Here is a 19,490-nt window from a genome sequence, read left to right as displayed (position 1 = left end):
CTATTTAAGGGAATGTTGTTCTTCTTGGAATATGTACAGTAAAGTGTTCAAACACAGAGAACCACACTAACTTGCACTCAGCTATTAAGAAAATAAATGGTCATGGGGCCAGTGTTGTGGCACAGCTGGTTAAGCCCCCACCTTTGATGCTGGCATCCCATATGGGCTCCGGCTTGAGTCCTGGCTGCTTTACTTGGATGCAGCTCCCTGCTCGTGTATCTGAGAAAGCAGCACAAGGTGGCCCAGGTGCTTGGGCCCTTGCACCTACGTGAGGAATCCAGATGCTGTTGCAGGCTCCTGGCTTTGGCCTAGCACAGCCTTGGCCATTGCAGCTATTGGGGCATAAGCCAGCAGATGGAAGCCAGCAGATGGAGGATCTCTGTCTGTTGTTGTTAATCTACAACTCTGCCTTTCAAATAAAATGAATCTTTGAAGCAATTAAAGAACAAGGTAGCCATTATTCCCCCTCTCTTTGCGTGTGTTATATGTGTAGAGATAGAAAGATAGCTAATTTGAATTCACTGAGAGAATGAAAAAGAAAATTTAGAGCAAGTGTGTGCGTGTGTGCAACAACAGTGCAGTTTATTGCTCACCTTTCTGGAGACTGAGACATCAGTGCCCTGATTTGTACACAGCCGTTACCCTACCGTATTCTCAGGTGTTGAAGAGCAGCGATAGCCAGTTCATGTCTGTCCTTATTACAGCCCATTCCTGAGGATTGCATCTGCGTGACTTAGTCATTCAGGGACTCTACATACTAATATCATCACATCAGTGATTAGAATTTCAGTACAGAAATTTGAGGGTATGAAGACATTCAGGAAATAGCACTGAATAATGGGCATACAGGTGTTTCTTGTATTATTTTTCAGTTTTCTGTTAGATTTTTCAGTTAGATTTTAAGATTTTATTTATTTGAGAGCTAGATAGAATTACAGAGAGATGGAGAAACAGAGATAAAGGTCTTCCATCTGCTGGTTCACTCCCCAAAGGGTTGCAATGGCCAGAGGTGTGCCGATCCAAAGCCAGGAGCCAGGAGCTGTTTCTGGGTCTACCACACGTGTGCAGGAGCTCAAGTACTTGGGCCATCTTCTACTGCCTTCCCAGGCTATAGCAATGAGCTGGATCAGAGGAGGAGCAGCTGGGACTCGAACCAGTGCCCATATGAGATGCCAGTGCCATAGGCAGAGGCTTATCCCACTATGCCACAGCGCTGGGCCCATTTTCTCTTAGATTGAAATCATGTCAGAATGAAAAAAAATTATAAATTTGATAAACCATTGAGGTTTATATTAGAAATTGAGAGCTTCTTTGTGGTGTGAAGTAATTATCAAATTTGATATTTGTCTCATTATGCTTTCCGAGTGACCTACGGTTGGCCTTTAGGATGTGTTGTTGCTATGTTATTGCATCAAGGATTCTGAGGACTGACAGAGATCATATGGTTCCATTTGATGCTTGGTTGCCCATGAATTGTTCTGGATAAATGGGCTTCCAGTCTGTCTTTAACCACCTAGCTCACCTTAACAAGACTGAGAACACTGGTTTTCCTGAATAAAACACCTTTTACTTCTTTGAGAAGCAAGGATTGATACTAGTGTAGCCATCATCATTATATCTCATAAAATATTATTTTCCCTTGGGTAAGAGAGTGGCTCTTCCCCTAGTTCCAAAACTGTGTCTCAGATGCCCTGGGACATCACAGCAAACTCACAGGGGCCATTCAGGCTTCATTCAAATTCCTGTCAGGCTGCCTGCATGTAGTTTACAGCTTGAGATTTAGCTTGACACAGTGCAGTTTCACTGTAGAAGGGCTACTGGCCATTCATTGAGGTTGTTTCTTTGCAAAGTTGTGTTTTTAGTCATATTTCTTGTAAAAAGCAAGTATTTAATGAAATGAGTATGGAATAGAAAATGAAGATAGAGGTTTCCAATTTGATGCCAAGATTTGAGAGTTTGAGTAGTGCCAGTCTTATTCTACCTTGGAATTCTAACTCATCTTGAATTACAAATGTCACGGTGGTATCTAGAATAAATTTTATGTGGGTTCCTATAATAATGGTAGGAAATAACCTTTGTGAAGTTTAAAGTGCCATACAAATGCAAGTGCTTAACAAGTCATTTTAAAATACTGTCAAAATTTTCTTTGTCAAGCCATTAAGCTGAAGGCTTATTCAGTCAGAATGAAATGGTTTTTACTTAGGTTGCTTTATCTTTGCAAGAGCAGCTGAGAGTCTCAGGGAAGAGTTAGGGAGAAAATGGCAGAGGAAAATCCATGCAAATTAGAGGGACACAGTGGACACATGGAAAGTGTGGATGTGCACAGCTCAGGACCCCGGCAGCTGAGAGTCTCTGCACCAGCTCTGGAGCATTAGATGAGACCAGGCTGCAGCAGCCCAAGACACTAGTGATAAAGCTCCAGGAAGAGCCTGGAGGGAATCTGGCTTGGAGCTCTCTGGGGGATAGTGAACCTGCAGAATAGAGGAGAAAAAAAGTGGGGGGAAGCACATTTCTCTCTCCCCATCATCGTGCAACAGTGTCTGTAACAAGTCAATAGAGAGCAGGTGCCATTTTGTACATACTTAACAGCTGTGCCAGCTCATGTCCATGCCCAGCAACCAGCCGAGCGGAGACTCCTGAGTCTGGTGGAGAGAACTGACGGGGCTGAGTGCTCATGACTCGGAGGCTTTTGTGCTGGCACTGTGAAAACACTGAGGCTGCATGGAAGGGTGCAGGGCGTGGCTGGGACTTTGGGCAGTCACTGTGGGAGGCTTCACATACTCAGGGCTTCCTGGTTCCCTGGGGAGGCACATTGCTGCGGAATCTGAGCTTACATCGAGGTCCGCACAGATCCTTTGTGTAGTCCTTGTGGCAGTGTAGACAAATGTTATACCCACTGGGGCTAATGCCCAAGCACTGGTGTCTTTTGAGAAGAGGTGGTGAGCTGGGTCTATGCCAATAGAGCAGAACAAACCTCCCCTCTGATAAAAAATAATTACAACTCCCAACCTGCGTGTCACCTTAGACACTCCCTTCACACTGGAGCACTGAACAGAGCTCCCTGGCCATACCTACCACATGCCTCTAGGTATTCATTGGAAAAATAGACACTCCACTAATCTGCAGAGGAATAGTCCAAAGATAAAAGCCACCACAGTGGAAAAACAAAGAAGAAACTGACCAGTATCTCCACAAATGCTGAATAATAAAAACACAGATCCAAGAAACAAGAACAAGGAAGATAACATGGTACCCCCAAAGAACACAACACCTCAATACTGGATTGTGAAGGTGATGGTATTGAAGAAACTCTAGAAATCCAGAAATGGAATTCAAAAATTTATCATAGGATTACTTAGAAGTAATTAGAAGCAAATGCATGAACTACTGAAATCTGTACAGGACATGAAAGACAATTTTTCCCATGAAATTGAGATCTTAAAAAGAAATCGAAATGAAATCTTGGTAATGAAGAAATCAATAAAACAAATAAAAATGAGTGGAAAGCCTTAACAAGCAGAAAAAAAATTATGACTCTGAAGATAAATTGTAGGAAATTATATAGTCATAGCAAAAACAAGAAGAATAAATTAGAAAACTAAAAGACACTGTTGTATTGGGAATCTATAGGACACTGTCAAGGAAACTATCATACGGGTTCTAGGAGTTCCTGAAGGTGTGCAAAGAGAGAAAGGATTAGAAGGCCTTTTTAGTGAAATAATAACAGAAAACTTCCCTAATTTGGAGAAAGAAAAAGACATGCAAGTACAGAATGTTCATAGAACTCCTAATAGACATGATCAGAAAAGATCATCAACATGACACATTAAAAGATGTTAAAATGTGCATGAGAGAAATGACAGATTACTTTCAGAAGCTCTCCAATTGGACTCACAGTAGACTTCTGATCAGAAACCCTACAGGCTAAGACACAATGGTGAGACATATTCTAAGTCTTAAGAGGAAAACTGTCAACCTGGAATACTGTACCCTGCAAAGCTCTAATTTATGAATGAAAGTGAAATACAGAACTTCCATAACAAACAAATTGAAAGAATTTGTCATCACCCATCTAGCCTTGCAAAAGACACTCAAGGATGTCCTGCACACAGAAACACAGAAAGATGGTCATCACTACAAAAGAAGGTAAAGGCAGAAAATCTCTCAGTAAAGTACAAAGGAAATACAAAGTAAAAAAAATAGGAATATTTATGGAAAAATAGCTGGGCAAAGTCATTACTTATCAATAGTTACCTTGCATGTAAATGGCCTCAGTTCTCCAGTTAAAAGATGCAGTCTGGCTGAATGGATTAAAAAGCAAAATCCATCTCACATCTCACCAATAAAGATGTGTGCAGACTGAATGTAAAAGGATGGAAAGATTCCATGCTAACAGAAACCAAAAAAGAGCTGGCATAGCCATCCTAATATCAGACAAAATAGATTTTAACACAAAAACTGTTAAAAGAGACAAAGAAGAGCACTATGTAATGATTAAGGGATCAATTTAACAGGATGATGTAACTATTATAAATGTATATGTACCTAATTATAGGGTAGCTGGCTATTTCAAAAAAATGTTAAGGGATCCAAATGGAGACACAGACTCAAATACAATAGTAATTGTCTTCAGCATCCCACTTTCAACAGTGGACAGATCAACCAGACAGAAAATCAGCAAGGATATGGCCTTGGAAAGCAGTAGCAAGTGACCCAAGTACTTGGGCCCCCGCACCTGCATGGGAGACCCAGAAGAAGCTCCTGGCTCCTGGCTTCAGATTGACCCACCTTCAGCCATTGTAGCCATTTGGGGAGTGAACCAATAGATGGAGACACCTCTCTCTGTGTCTCTGTCTCTGTCTCTGTCTCTCTCTGTGCCTCAGCCTCAGTCTCTCGGTAACTTTGCCTTTCAAATAAATAAATAAATAAATCTTAAAAAAATAAAAGAAATCAACAAAGAAACAACAGAGTTAATGGACACTATAGACCAAATGAGCCTAACAAATATGTACAGAACTTTATATCCTACAGCCTTAGAATATACATTCTTCTCACCAGTGCATGGAACTTTCTCTAGGATTGACCACATGCTGGGCCATAAAGAAAGTCTCAGAAAATTAAAAAAAAATTGAAATCATACCATGCATCTTCTGGATGATAATGGAATGAAGCTGGAAATCATCAACTCAGTAATCTCTAGAACATATGATACAAAGGGAGACTGAACAACATGATTCTGAATGAACAGTGAATCATTAAAGAAATCAAAAGAGAAATCAAAGTATTTCTGGAAACAAATCAAAACTTATGGGATATAACTAAAGCAGTGTTAAGAGGAACGTTTATGGCAGTTGGTGCCTAATCAAAGAATTGGAAAGGCAGGAAATACATGAGATATCAGTGCATCTCAAGGATCTAGAAAAAACAACAGCAAACCAAACCCAAACTAGTAGGAGAAAAGAAATAATTAAAATTAGAGAAGAAATGAACAAAATTGAAACAAAAAACATCAATAAAAAGGTCAATAAAACAAAGAGCTGTTTTTTGAAAAAATAAACAAAATTGGCACACCATTGGCCCAACTAATAAAAAAAATTGTGAGAGCAGACCCAAATTAATAAAATTAGAAATGAAAAGGAAATGTAATGACACCACAGAAATAAATATAATTACCAAAAATTACTACAAAGTTCTCTATGCCAACAAATGAGGAATCATATAATAAATGGATAGATTCCATACAACCTACCTAAATTGAGCCATGAAGACACAGAAAACCTAAACAAGCCCATAACCAAGATGGAAATTGATTCAGTAGTAAAGACCCATCCAACAAAGTAAAGCCCCAGGACCTGATGGCTTCACTGCTAAATTCCACCAGAGAACTAACCCCAATTCTTCTCAAGCTATTGAAAGCAATTGAAAAGGAGGGAATCCTCCCAAATTCTTTCTATGCAGCCAGCATCACCTTAATTCCTAAATCTGAAAAAGATGTAACAAAGAGGACTACAGACCAGTTTCCCTGATGAACATATATTCAAAAATCCTCAACAAAATTCTAGCCAGTCGAATCCAGCAACATGGACAGAGAAGAAGCTCCTAAAACAGACAGAATGGGAGAAATTATTTGAAAACTATGCAACTGATAAGGGATTAATAACCACAATATGCAAAGAGATCAAGAATCTCCACAATAGCAAATCAAACATTCCAGTTAAGAAATGGGCAAATGACTTAAACAGACATTTTTTCTTATTTTAAAAGATGTTTATTTATTTTTAAGGCAGAGTTACAGCAAGGCAAAGAGAGAGACAGCGAGAGAGAGAAAGACAGAGAGAGACAGAGACAGGTCTTATAGTCACTGGTTCACTCCCCAAGTGGATGTAATGGCCAGAGCTGGGCCAAACTGAAGACAGGAGCAAACAGCTTATTCCAGGTCTCCAACACAGATGCAGGAGCCCAAGGACTTGTGCCATCTTCTACTGCTTTTCTTGGCCACAGCAGAGAGCTGGATCAGAAGTGTGCAGCCAGGTCTCGAACTGGTGCCCTTATGGGATGCCTGCATTGAAGGCAGTGGCTTTACCGACTGTGCCACAGCACTGCCACCTAAACAGACATTTTTTCAAAAGAGGAAATCCAAATGGCCAACAGACACATGAAAAAATGCTCATGAATACTAGCCATCAGAGAAATGCAAATCAAAACCACAATGAGGTTTCACCTCATCTCTGTTTGTATGGCTTTCATACAGAAGTCAACAAACAATAAATGCTTGTAAGGATGTAGGGAAAAAGGTACCCTAATCCACTGTTGGTGGGAATGTAAACTGGTAAAGCCACTATGGAAGACAGTATGGAGATTCCTTAGAAATCTGAATATAGACCTACCATATGACACAGCCAGCTAGACCTACCATATGACACAGCCAGCCCTGTCCTGGGAATTTACCCAAAGGTAATGAAATCAACATATGAAAGAGTTAACTGCACCCCCATGTTATTGAAGCTCAATTCTCAATAGCTGTGACATGGAATCAACCTAAATTCCTGACAACTGAACACTGGATATAAAATTATTGGATATGTACACCATGGAGTAGTATACAGCAGTAAAAAATGAAATCTGCAACAAAATGGATGAAACTGGAAAACATGATATCTAGTGAAATAAGTCCATTCCAAAGAGCCAAATACCATATATTCTCCCTGACCTGTGATAACTAACAGAGCACTTAAAACACAATCTGGGGCGGCACTGTAGCTCACTAGGCTAATCTCCGCCTGCGGCACTGGCACCCCCTGTCAAAAAAAAAAAAAACCATCTTAACTGTTAAAGTGATCATATGGATAGGAATAAGTGTCTGGTAATAATAATAGATAGAAATAAAAAGGGGTGAATGCTCCAACATGGGAAGCAGTCGGCATAGCTGACTCATAGAATGACATTTACTTTAAGTAACACCCTGACCTCAGAATCAGCCTTTAAAGGCATTCTGGTCTGGCTGAAAAGTCCATGAGAGCATTTCAGGCATGAAAAGCCAAGCCACTGTGGCACAAATTGTCCTACATGAAGGACCTCGATGGGTGAGACCTCAGTGGAAAGAAGTGGTCATCAAAGAAGGATGTACTTTTCTCTGAAGGGAGGAGAGAACTTCCACTCTGCTAATGGCCTTGTCTAGATACTAATGGAGTTTTGGATTCAAAAGCCTTCCATGGCCTTGGCAACTCATGTCAAGAGCCTCAGGTGATCACTGACATCATACATAAGAGTATCAACTCTTAAATTAACAACAGGAGCCACTGTTCACTAACTTCGCATGCAGGACCTCTGTCCTGAAAGTGTTGTATTACAATTATGTCTAAGCGCTCATAAAAGATGTATTTCTTGGGTCCTTCTCAAAAGTTAATTAAGTTTATAAAAAAAGAGAAGTGAACTTCCATAAGCAATGACTTTGAACAGCCTTGTCTCAACGGTTGAGGAACAGTTTGTGGTCTTTTTCGTGCAAATTGGAGTGGAGAATGGGACTAGGAATGGGAGAGGGAGGAGAAGGAGGGCTGGAAGTGTGGGTGGGAGGGTGGGTATGGTGTTAAGAATCACCATATTCCTCTGCTTGTACTTATGAAATGCATAAAGTTTGTAGTCCTTAAATAAGAGTTTTATTTGGGAAAAAAGAGCAGCTGAGAAGTGTACTATTTGGCAGTGATCTTCGTTTGTTGCTCTGCCTTTCCTGTCATAGCAGTACTGATGAGTAACAAAATAATCCTAAGGCTAACAACCAGATATTAATTATCCCTGTTATTTCATGTTTGAAAGTCGTTGCAATTTTTATACTATATTATTGTTTGACTGATTCACTGAGTATGTAGATATGCCCCTAATTTGAGAGTTAATGTTATATAAACAGAATAATAATCATAGTAAAATATTTTGCTGCGATAATATTTATACAATTGTAATCAGCAACCAAAGGAAACAGGATGTGCTAACATATTTTTTTAGGTTAAAGATTAGAATTTGAAGCCTATAAACAAAATAATTTAAAACCTTGGTCATACATTATCATAGAAAGTTTTGAAAAGTATTTTAAAGATAATATGATCCATCCTTCTTGTTAAACAAATGAAAAAATAACAGCCCAGACATGTGAAGTGAAAACTCATGATAGATTGTCCATACCCCAGAATGTCTTCATGTTCTCAGTTATCATGACATCCTGTTCCCTGCCCTAGAGTGACAGATACCAGCTGGGGATTAATCTAAGCACGCGCGAGGGTCACTGTTAAAGCTCCTGTTCTTAGAACTGCATGGTGAGAGGAAGAAGTCAGTATGCCAACTGCATAAGGACAGCAACCCCATCCTAACCTGCCTAGGGCTCATTCCTGCACTGCCACCCCAGAACGATGAGCTCTTCAGAGAACGTGTTGGTTCACGTAGAAGACGTGTCTGGAGTAGGTTGATAAGAATGAGAGCTTTTGCATGGCTGCGTCTGGGGTTCAGTGTCTGGCTTTTAGAATCATTTTTAGATAAGCTTGTTGGGGGAGGGGTTACAGAACTAGTGGTTCTGATTAAAGCAGGGTTATATTAGAGTAGAAAATTTTATCTGGAGTTCTTCAAAACTTGGAAAACACTCTGATAGGATCTTGTGCTTAGTTGATAAAATAAACACCTGTGACACTACACAATGCTGACATGTGCTAGAGGCATCTGAATCTTGGCTAATAATGATTTCCATGAAAATTCTAACAATCCTGACACTACTTGTCTAAGAACTGAACTTGGAAAGAATCTGGATCTAGAACATCGCTTGGAAGTCATGGCTGCTAACAGGGTAAAACTTTAGCAATGGGAAGTCAAAAACTGCATCTGAGTGGTGCGGAGCCAGTGGTTCACCACGGCTGTGTGTGCAGCCAACTTGGTGAGGTCCACGAGGCTAAGTTAGGGGGTATTAAATCTCATATACGCATAGCACAGCCCAGGAAAGCAGTGGATATGAGGCCAGAACACACCTGGGAGCTAAAGTTTGTTCTGTTCAGAAGAGATTTGAGTGGCAGCAATAAGGAGGAAACTAACTGTAGCAGGCAGTGATGAAGCATAGAATTTCTGGGCTGGAGCTGGCACTGTGGTGTAGTCGGCTAAGCCTCGGCCTGTAGCACTAGCATCTCATATGGGCCCTGGTTCGTGTCCTGGCTGCTCCTCTTCCATTTCAGTTCTCTGCTATGGCCTGGGAAAAGCAGAGGAAGATGGCCCAAGAGCTTGGGCCCCTGCACCCACGTGGGAGACACAGAAGAAGCTCCTGGCTCCTGGCTTTGAATTGGCCCAGCTCTGGCCATTGCAGCCATTTGGGGAGTAAACCAACAAATGGACGACCTTACTCTCTGTCTTTATATCTCTGTCTGTAACTCTACCTCTCAAATAAATAACTAAAAAATGATTTAAAAAATAAAAAGTCATGGCTGGGCTGATTTCTAGCTTGCTGCTCTTTGGACATATTCTTTTTTATCCCTCTAGTATTTTCTTTTTTAATCCCTGTCTGGGAAGGTCTTCCATCAGATTTCTGCAAGTCCACTTTCCTATTTGGAGATCCCTCTTCATAGGGACTCTGCCAGTTTTCTCAGCATGTCTGTCTGAGAAGTATGTCCTAAAACTGTGGTTTCCACCAAGTATATTTGAGAAATGAGTAGGCTCGGTTAGGAGATGGACCTGAACCAAAACTCTGATTACCACATCAGCATGAGCCCTCTGTCTGGTGTACCTAGTGCTGCCAGGGTCTCTCGGGAATCACTGTGCGTGGAGAGCTCTGCCCCCGTGTGCGGTTACCAGGGAGACAGCTGCAGCCCTTTTGTGGGAAGATAGGGGACAATCTGTGCTGTGAATCAAGACCCTTCTTTGTTAACTTTGCTCACATCTGGGCATCCATAGAGGTTTTCTGACTTTCTGTTCTAAACAAGTCAGACTATGTGTGCTTATGCCAGAGGTTTACTTCTTAGACTATCAAACCCCAGTACTTTTGTAGGCTTCCTTGTTTGCTTCTAGAGACACCGTGATCAGGTAGTCTGTGATGAAGATCTCTGCTGGCGAATCAGGTTGCAGCTTCAGTTCTGTCCACTGTAGTACCAGCTCCCACATTTTCTCGGGATATTCAGTGTTGCCACTGGGCCCCAGCCACACCAACATCGTGTCTTTCCTTTGAATCAGGAAACCCTGTTGAATGGCAGCAGTTCCCATATCCCTGTCAGCTCTTTGTTTCACTGATCTCTTATATCTTTTGCTACAATTTTGTTCATTCTCTAATTTTAATTATTTCTTTTCTCCTACTAAATTTGGTTTGCTGTTGGTTTTCTGGGTCTTGAGATACAATGATAGTTCATTTATTTGGAGTCTTTCCAATTTCTTGATGTAGGTACCCATTGATACAAACTTCCCTCTTAACACTTCTCTTGCTGTATCCAGTGGTTTTGATATATTGTATTGTCATCTTCATTCATTTCCAGAAATTTTTTATTTCTATTTTGATTTCTTCTATGACACACTCTTCATTCAGGAGCATGTTGTTCAGTCTCCATGTGTTTCCATATGTTCTGGGCATTCTTGAGTTGTTAATTACCAATTTCATTCCATTTCACTTGGAAAACTTGCATAATAGGATTTCAATTATTTTTTTAAAATTTGCTGAGACTTGCTTTATGTTCTATCCTAGGGAAAGTTCCATGAACTGTTAAAAGGAATGTATAGTCTGCAACTGTGTAATGAAAGGTTCTGTAGATAACAGTTAGGTCCATTTGGTCCATAGTGTAGATTAGCTCTGTTGTTTCTTTGTTGATTTTTCTGTATAGTTGATCTATCCATTGAGGAATGTAGGTGTTGAAGTCACCCATTATCATTGTGTTAGATAGAGTATGTGTCTCCCTTTAAATCCATTAACATTTCTTTTAAATAGCCAGGCACCCCAGCTATGCATATACATTTATTATAGTCAAATCTTCCTGTTGAAATGATCCCTTAATCATTACATAGTGCTCTTCTTTGTCTGGTTTAACAGCATTTGTGTTAAAGTCTGTTTTGTCTGATATCAGCATGGCTATACCTGCTCATGTTTGCTTTCCATTAGCAAGGAATTTCTGTTTTCATCTTTTCCCTCTCAGTCTGCCTGCATCTTTGTTGATGAGGTGTGTTTCTTGTAGGCAGCAAATAGATGGGCCTTTTTAAAAAATCCATTCAGCCAGCCTGTATCTTTTAATTGGAGAGTTTAGGCCATTTAAATGCAAGGTTACTATTAATAAATAATGGCCTGGCCCGGGCCAGCACCGTGGCACAGTAGGTTAATCCTCCGCCTGCAGCACCAGCATCCTGTATGGGCACTGGTTCTAGTCCCTGCTGCTCCTCTTCTGATCCAACTCTGCTGTGGCCTGGGAAAGCAGTGGAAGATGATCCAAGTGCTTGGACCCCTGCACCTGCTTGGGAGACCCAGAAGAAGCTCTTGGCCTCTGGCTTCAGATTGGCTCAGCTGAGACTGTTGTGGCCATTTGGGGAGTGAAGCAGTGGAGGGAAGACCTCTCTCTCTCTGTCTCTCCCTCTCACTGTCTGTAACTCTGTCTCTCAAATAAATAAAAAAATAGAAAAAAATAATGGCTTGGCCCTGTCATTTTTCCATAAATATCCCTATTATTTGCTTTGGATTTCCTTTGTATTTTTACTTGGAGATTTGCTGCCTTCATATTCTTTCATAATAACTATCTTTCTGTGTTTCTCTGTGTAATAGTTCCTTAACCATATGGTAATTCTGGACAAGTGGTGACAAATTCTTTCAACTTATGTTTGTTATGGAAGGTTTATGTCACCATCATTCAAAAGTGAGAGCTTTGCAGGTTACAGTATTCTGGGTTGACAGTTTTTTTCTCTTAAGACTTGGAATACGTATCTCCATTCTTTCTTAGCCTGTAGGGTTTCTGATAAGTTAGCTGTGAGTCTAATTGAAAATTCTCTGAAAGTAATCTGGCGTTTCTCTCCTGTAGTTTTTAGAATCTTTTCTTTATGCTTTACTGTGGAAAGCTTGACTACAATGTGTTTTGCGGAAGATCTTTTCTGGTCATGTCTATCAGGATTTCTGTGCGCCTCGTGTACTAGGACATCCCTTTCTTTCTACAAATTAGGAAAGTTTTCTGTAGTTGTTTCCCCTAGTCCTTCTAATCCGGTCTACCTTTCCATACCTTCAGGAACTCCTAAGACCTGTGTGTGCTGGGTCATTTCACAGTATGCCATAAATCTCCAACACTGTTCTTAATTTTTCCAATTTCTTCTGCTTCTGCTTCTGCTTCTGCTTCTTCTTCTTCTTTTTTTTTTTATTTTTTGGTGTGACTAAAAAGTTTCCAAAGATTTGTCTTCTAGCTTGGATATTCTTTCTTCTGCCTCAGCAAGTGTGTTGTTAAGGCTTTCCACTGTACTGTTTACTTGACACTGAATTCTTCAATTCTAACATTTTACCTTGATATTTCTTCAAAAGCTCAATGTCAAGGTAATATTTTTCATCCATGTCATTTATGAATTTATTTAACTCATGAATTTGCTTCTCATTGCTTCTGAATGATCCTGTCATTAATCTTTTTAATTCAGTTTCATTCATTTCATTAATATCTTTGTCTTCGAATTCTAATATTGAAGTGCTATTGTGTTCCTTTGGGGGGTCATCTTGCTTTCCTTCTTCTTGTTTCTTGAATTTATGCATGTATTTTTAGACATTTGTGTAAATAGTTGTTGGTTTTTCCCTCTGATGTCTTTTATCTTTGAACTATGCCTCTGTGTCTTAGAGGCTCCAAAGACCCAGCTACACCCTGCACCCACTATTGCAGTCACAGAGTTCCTACATTCTGAGCACACAAGACTCCCGTAGTTAGGAGGTGCCAAGGATCCACTCCTCCCCACTAGACTGTCCTGACCTCAGAGCAGGGGAGATGCTCCCAGAGGCAGCTGTCTTTGGGTACTCCACCTCGACAGTTGGAGCCCCAGAGCCTGTGATGTACTGAGAGCCTGGGGTACCTCACAGTGCTGTGTGGGTGCCCAGCCCCCTGTCAGTCCTCTCAGCCAGATTTCAAGTCAGTCAAGAGCAAAGATTGCCCCCTCTGGTAAAATCCCTGGATCACACACATGCAGAAGAACCTCTGCCTGCACCCCTACTCACTTCACAATGGTACCTTTTCACTGCTGGTTGCTGTGCGCACACATGAGCCTCTGCAGTGGGTACTGATGTCACAGTGGTCCTTCTCCCCACCTGTTGACAGCTGCAGGCACCCCAGCTGCTGCCACCACATTTCTGACAAGATGGCCTCTTGTCCCTGCCAGTTGCTGGGCACACACAGAAGTGCTACTGAAGCTGCTGCTTATGTCCAAAATGGCAGGCACCCTCTCTCAGCCAGTTTCCAGGCGCCATTGGGCTGGGGATAAGGAAAGAGAAATATGCCCTTTCTTTTCACTGTGTTAGCAGGTACACTGTGTTAATGCCCTTAGGGCTCCAGGCCAGGCTCTCATCCAGCTACAACACCCGTGGAATGGGCTGTGACGGTCTGGTCTCATGCGTTCTCCAGCTCCCCGCCGCTGGACCATGCGTTACGTCCATGCACATTGCTGCACATCTGCAGCCTCTGCACAGATCTGTTGTGTCCCCCTTCCTTCCATGGAATCTCTACTGCAGTTCTCTGTCTGACTCTCCCTTGAGAATGCACTGCTTCTTTATTTTTGTTTTCTTTTATTATTGTTGTTATTATTATTTACTATTTTCTCCTAGTGTAGAACATTATTCCCTTTCCCTGTCCTACCATCTTGGAATCCCATGGAAGCTTCTTGAAGACAAATTTAATTTTGTTCACTGCTGCGGGATCCCTACTGCTTGGAAGACAGCTTGCTACAGTACATCATCAGGGTGTTTGGTGCATTTTTGTTGAAAGATTGACTGGTTCATTTTTTTTTTATTTATTCCACAAATATTTATTGAGAACTGTGTTCAGGAACAAGAGTAGGTGATAGAACTTTAGGGGCGAAAGATATTTGAGAGAAAGGTGCTGGGGTTGAGACAGTGAGGCAGAGGGAACTGGGAGGTAAGGGATGAGGCTTTCAGGTTGGGTGATGACCACATTTTGTACGGTGTGGCAGGCCATCCTTGGGGGAGTTGTGTACAATCCCAAATGCAGTGGGGGAAGCCCCAGGAGTAAGTTAAGCCCAGGAGTTATGGCATTATATTTTGTTTTGCACGTTTACAGTGTTTGTTGTTTGGAGGATCAGTTTAGTCAGGCAAACTTCATAGAAATTTGCCAGAAGCGTCTGTTTCATGACTTTAGAGAAGAGACAGCACAGCTTGTCCTGAGGCGGGCTGGGGACTGGGGGCTGCCTGTTCAGCTGCTGTTGTCACTGGCAGCCTGTTGAAGCCTAGTCAGGGGGCCTTACTGTGGGACAGCTGCAGTGGAGATGGTGGGTGCAGTGTGGGCTCCCTCTCCTGTTTAGATACTGAGCTATGATTGAGAGCAGAGAAACCTGGAGCAGGTACAGTGCCTGGGGCTGACTTCCCAGCGTATTACCCCTTCCCACCCTTCCACACTCCGTACTAACTCAGTAGCCTACTACATTACATATAAAATGTCAGAGACAAAATTATAATTTTAACATTTAGCATCAATTTATATAAGCACATAATTGCTGTGTATAATAATTTCAAATAAATCATAGCAATTCTGTCAATCTGTTTTATGTAATAATGATTATATTTTAATCATGCTCTACAAGCAGCTAGTATATGAAGTCATGTATCAATTGTATGTTTTACAAAGCAATGCTTTTTGTTGTATACTATTTAGCTCTGTCATTTATTTATTTTTTTTTATTCAAAGTACCAAGATACTAATATGCAAGGGGTTGTGTATGAACTGAACAGCTACATAGAACAACGGCTGGACACAGGGGGAGATAACCAGCTGCTACTCTACGAGTTGAGCAGCATCATTAAGATAGGTAAGGCGTGTTGGCATTCCTCGCAGAAGTATCTACCAAAGATTCTTGTACTCCATTGCGAAGTAAGTGAAGAAAATAATTAGCTTACTAAGAGACAGGCGGAATTCACTTGTTTCCTTCTATTGTTGGACTGAGTTTGAAATGAAAATATTTTATGATGAAACTACCAGAATTAGTCAAACCTAAAAATTCCTAAATTGTTTAATTTTAAGCAAATATCTGCCTGGTGTATAAAGGAATATACTATTATCTTCTAACACCTAGTTTTGAGTAGAAAATATATTTTTATTGAATCAAATCACAGGTTTCTAAATAAAACAGTTGATTCTTAGGAGAGAATAAGTATTTTAAATTTATTTAGTAGATTAAAAACTTCATATTCTATGTAAGAAATGGTTTGTATTGTGAATAGAATGAGGCAAGTTATATCAGAAAATAGGTTTTTAGAAGGATGCACTTTTCTTAGCACATGATTTTTAAAAAAATACCCACTATGATAATTGTATCTTTTAGCTTTTTATTTGAAAATAAAAATATTCCTGTTATAGGATAGTGATAACATTTATTATGTTCTAAACCATGTGGTAGGTACTTTCATATGCATATTGTGTATTAAATCACTTCTTTTAGTACAAACTTATGAAGTGGTTTCTATTATTATTATTGCCATTTTGCTAATGAGGAGGCCATGGAATAGAGAAGCTAAATATCTTAGCCAAAGCACAAAAGTAAAAAGGAGCTACACAGCAGTTTATATTCAGGCAATCCCCCCAAGAGTAATGCTGTTAATTCAGAGACTCCTGAAACGGCATCAGATCAGACACATCGGGCTCACTTTAGGAGACAGGTGAATGTATACATGATCCTTTTTTGTTGAGGTCTTTTTAGTGTTTTGAATATCACTTATGGTATTTCTTAATACCTTAAAAATTAAATACAGTTCTCTAATTTAAGAAATATTCTCAAACTTTAATATTTGAAGCTTGACATAGACATTCTTATGTATTACGTTGATTGCTACATGCATTTGAGGATGTTAAATCTAAAAAATTGCAATCATTGATGGAAAATACATGAAAATATCCTAAGTATGTTATTGAAAAAAACCCATGAATTACCTTATTGACTGCATGGGCATTGATCATTTTCACAAATCCATTCAACAGATATTTATATTCTGAATCTGATTTGTGTCTTCTGAATCCGATTTGTATCTTCTGATTGTTGAAAATTCATGTGTTCCATTCTTTCACTGAGATTGGTTACTTCCCTTTTTCTTTCTTCGGCAGCCACGAAAGCTGATGGATTTGCACTGTATTTCCTTGGAGAGTGCAATAATGTAAGTATCTAAATTAAGACTTTGGTGCTCCAGATAAGAAAATATAAGCTCTTAAAAAGAAAAAAAAAAAAACTCTTACATTACAGTTGACTTAACACCCATGTCAGAAATAGATGCTGTAGCTCGTTTTTATTGTTTCTATTTGGGGTTGTTCACAGTTTTTCTGATGTGGCAACATTTAGGCCTGACCTCTTGCAGCTTACACACTTGTTGGCTTTGGTCTGTATTTCCCTGCATTACAAACAGCATCTCTTGGCCGAGTCTTTTGTGTTGGACTTATTTCAGCACTGTGGGCTGGGGCTTCCTAGAGGAAATCCTGTCCCCTTTCTACGGGGCCTACAACTGAAGACAGCACAAGTTTGTCATTTCCATGTGATTTTTTCAGGTTTTGAAAGCCCGGGGGTAGACTTGCTGAGTCTCTCACTAGAATACAACGTCGTGAAGGGAGGATAATGCTTGGGCAGTAATTGCTGTGCTTTGTTCCTGTATTTTCCCAGCATGCACGCTTTGCACCGAAGTAAGTGGGGCCTTACTGTCCCCTCCGCCCAGGGACTTCTGGGCGTGGGAAGCCCTGGCTGAAGTCAGGTTCACTCAGGCATTTCTTTCCACCTCCTTCGCTCTGCATTTCTTCCTGCATCTCAGCTCTTTCCTTGGGGATCATCTTTAAAGCGCGTGCTGATAGGAAGCATTCCCCATTTTTGTTTGTCTGAGTGTGTCTTTTGCCCATTTTCTTGAAAGTACTTTTGGCTGATTCAAGTTTCAAATCCACCCTCAGATGAGAGTTTTATTTTCCCTCCAGTACTAATTTCAAAATCACTTGGTTTTTCTTTTTTTTTTTTTTTAACTTTTATTTAATAAATATAAATTTCCAAAGTACAGCTTATGGATTACAATGGCTTAACCGCCCCCCCCCCCATAACATCCCTCCCAACCACAACCCTCCCATCTCCTGCTCCCTCTCCCATTCCATTCACATCAAGATTCATTTTCAATTCTCTTCATATACAGAAGATCAATTTAGTTTATTAAGTAAAGATTTCAACAACTTGCACCCACACAGAAACACAAAATGTAAAATACTGTTTGAGTACTAGTTATAGCATTAATTCACATTAAACAACACGTTAAGGACAGAGATCCTGCATGAGGAGTAAGTACACAGTGACTCCTGTTGTTGACTTAATAAATTGACACTCTTGTTTATGGCGTCAGTAATCTCCCTAGGCTCTTGCATGAGTTGCCAAGGCTATGGAAGCCTTTTGAGTTCACCAACTTCAATCTTATTTAGACAAGGTCATAGTCAAAGTGGAAGTTCTCTCCTCCCTTCAGAGAAAGGTACCTCCTCCTTTGATGGCCTGTTCTTTCAGCTGGGATTTCGCTCGCAGAGATCTTTCACTTAGGTTTTTTTTTTTTTTTTTCCTATGAGTCTGCTGTGTCTCGCAGAGATCTTTCATTTAGTCCTTGGCTTTCCATTTAGTGTCTTGGCTTTCCATGCCTAAAATACTCTCATGGGCTCTTCAGCAGATCCGAATGCCTTAAGGGCTGATTCTGAGGCCAGAGTGCTGTTTAGGACATCTGCCATTCTATAAGTCTGCTGTATCTCCCACTTCCCATGTTGGATCGTTCTGTCCCTTTTTAATTCTATCAGTTAGTTTTAGCAGACACTAGTCTTGTTTATGTGATCCCTTTGACTCTTAGTCCTATCATGATTTATTGTGAACTGAAATTGATCACTTGGACTAGTGAGATGGCATTGGTACATGCCACCTTGATGGGATTGAATTGGAATCCCCTGGCACATTTCTAACTCTACTGTTTGGGGCTAGTCTGATTGAGCATGTGTGGAACTGTACATCTCTTCCCTCTCTTATTCCTCCTCTTATATTTAACAGGGATCACTTTTCAGTTAAATTTAAACACCTAAGAATAACTGTGTGTTAATTAAAGAGTTCAATCAATAGTATTAAGTAGGAAAAAAATACTAAAATGGATAAAGTATTAAGTTGTTCATTGATAGTCAGGACAAGGGCTGATCAAGTCACTGTTTCTCATAGTGTCCATTTCACTTCAACAGGTTTCCTTTTTGGTGCTCGGTTAGTTGTCACTGATCAGGGAGAACATATGATATTTGTCCCTTTGGGACTGGCTGAATTCACTCAGCATGATGTGTTCCAGATTCCTCCATTTTCTTGCAAATGACCGGATTTCACTTGGTTTTTCTTACAGTCCCTTGGTGGGACTAAGTGGCTTTTTCCTTCAGCCTCAGATGAGAAAGTAGCCTGTAACCTTCCCGGGCCCTGTGCAAAGTTTCTTGTGGCACTTCCCACGTAGAAAGGCTGAGTTTTGTCTGCAGTCATATGTTCAGCCTGGGAATTGCTGGGGAAGATCAGTATGTCTAGAATGCTGTTGGTGCCGTCCTGAAGAAGTCAGCTGTGGGATTCAGTTACCTCACAGGGGCCCTTGATTTCCTTTTAGATTTTCTGTTAATTGCTCCCATTCTTCCCAGTCCAAAATGTTCTATAAATTATTTGTAACATTATTTTCTTCAAGCTTTAAGTAATTTAAAACTTTTCCAAAAATGATTTTTTTGAAAGAGTTAGAGAAAGAGAAAGAGACAGAGACCGAGAAGAAATCTTTCATGTACTGGTTCACCCCC

General features: G+C 40.4%; 1 protein-coding gene across 2 annotated transcripts in view; it reads left to right on the top strand.

Moving 5' to 3' along the window:
• The window catches only part of PDE10A (phosphodiesterase 10A), a 381,690-nt gene that overhangs the window by 248,332 nt on the left and 113,868 nt on the right, over positions 1-19,490 (top strand). For both annotated transcript variants that reach the window (XM_062187022.1, XM_062187024.1), the window contains exons 4-5: positions 15,375-15,495; positions 16,785-16,834. In XM_062187022.1, the coding sequence (XP_062043006.1) occupies positions 15,375-15,495; positions 16,785-16,834 (171 nt within the window). The remainder of the gene's footprint in view (positions 1-15,374; positions 15,496-16,784; positions 16,835-19,490) is intronic.

Source organism: Lepus europaeus, chromosome 3 (assembly GCF_033115175.1).
Source record: "Lepus europaeus isolate LE1 chromosome 3, mLepTim1.pri, whole genome shotgun sequence".
Classification (NCBI taxonomy): Eukaryota; Metazoa; Chordata; class Mammalia; order Lagomorpha; family Leporidae; genus Lepus; species Lepus europaeus.
The sequence above is the reverse complement of the archived record's forward strand: the minus strand, read 5'-3'. Positions and strand labels throughout refer to the sequence as shown.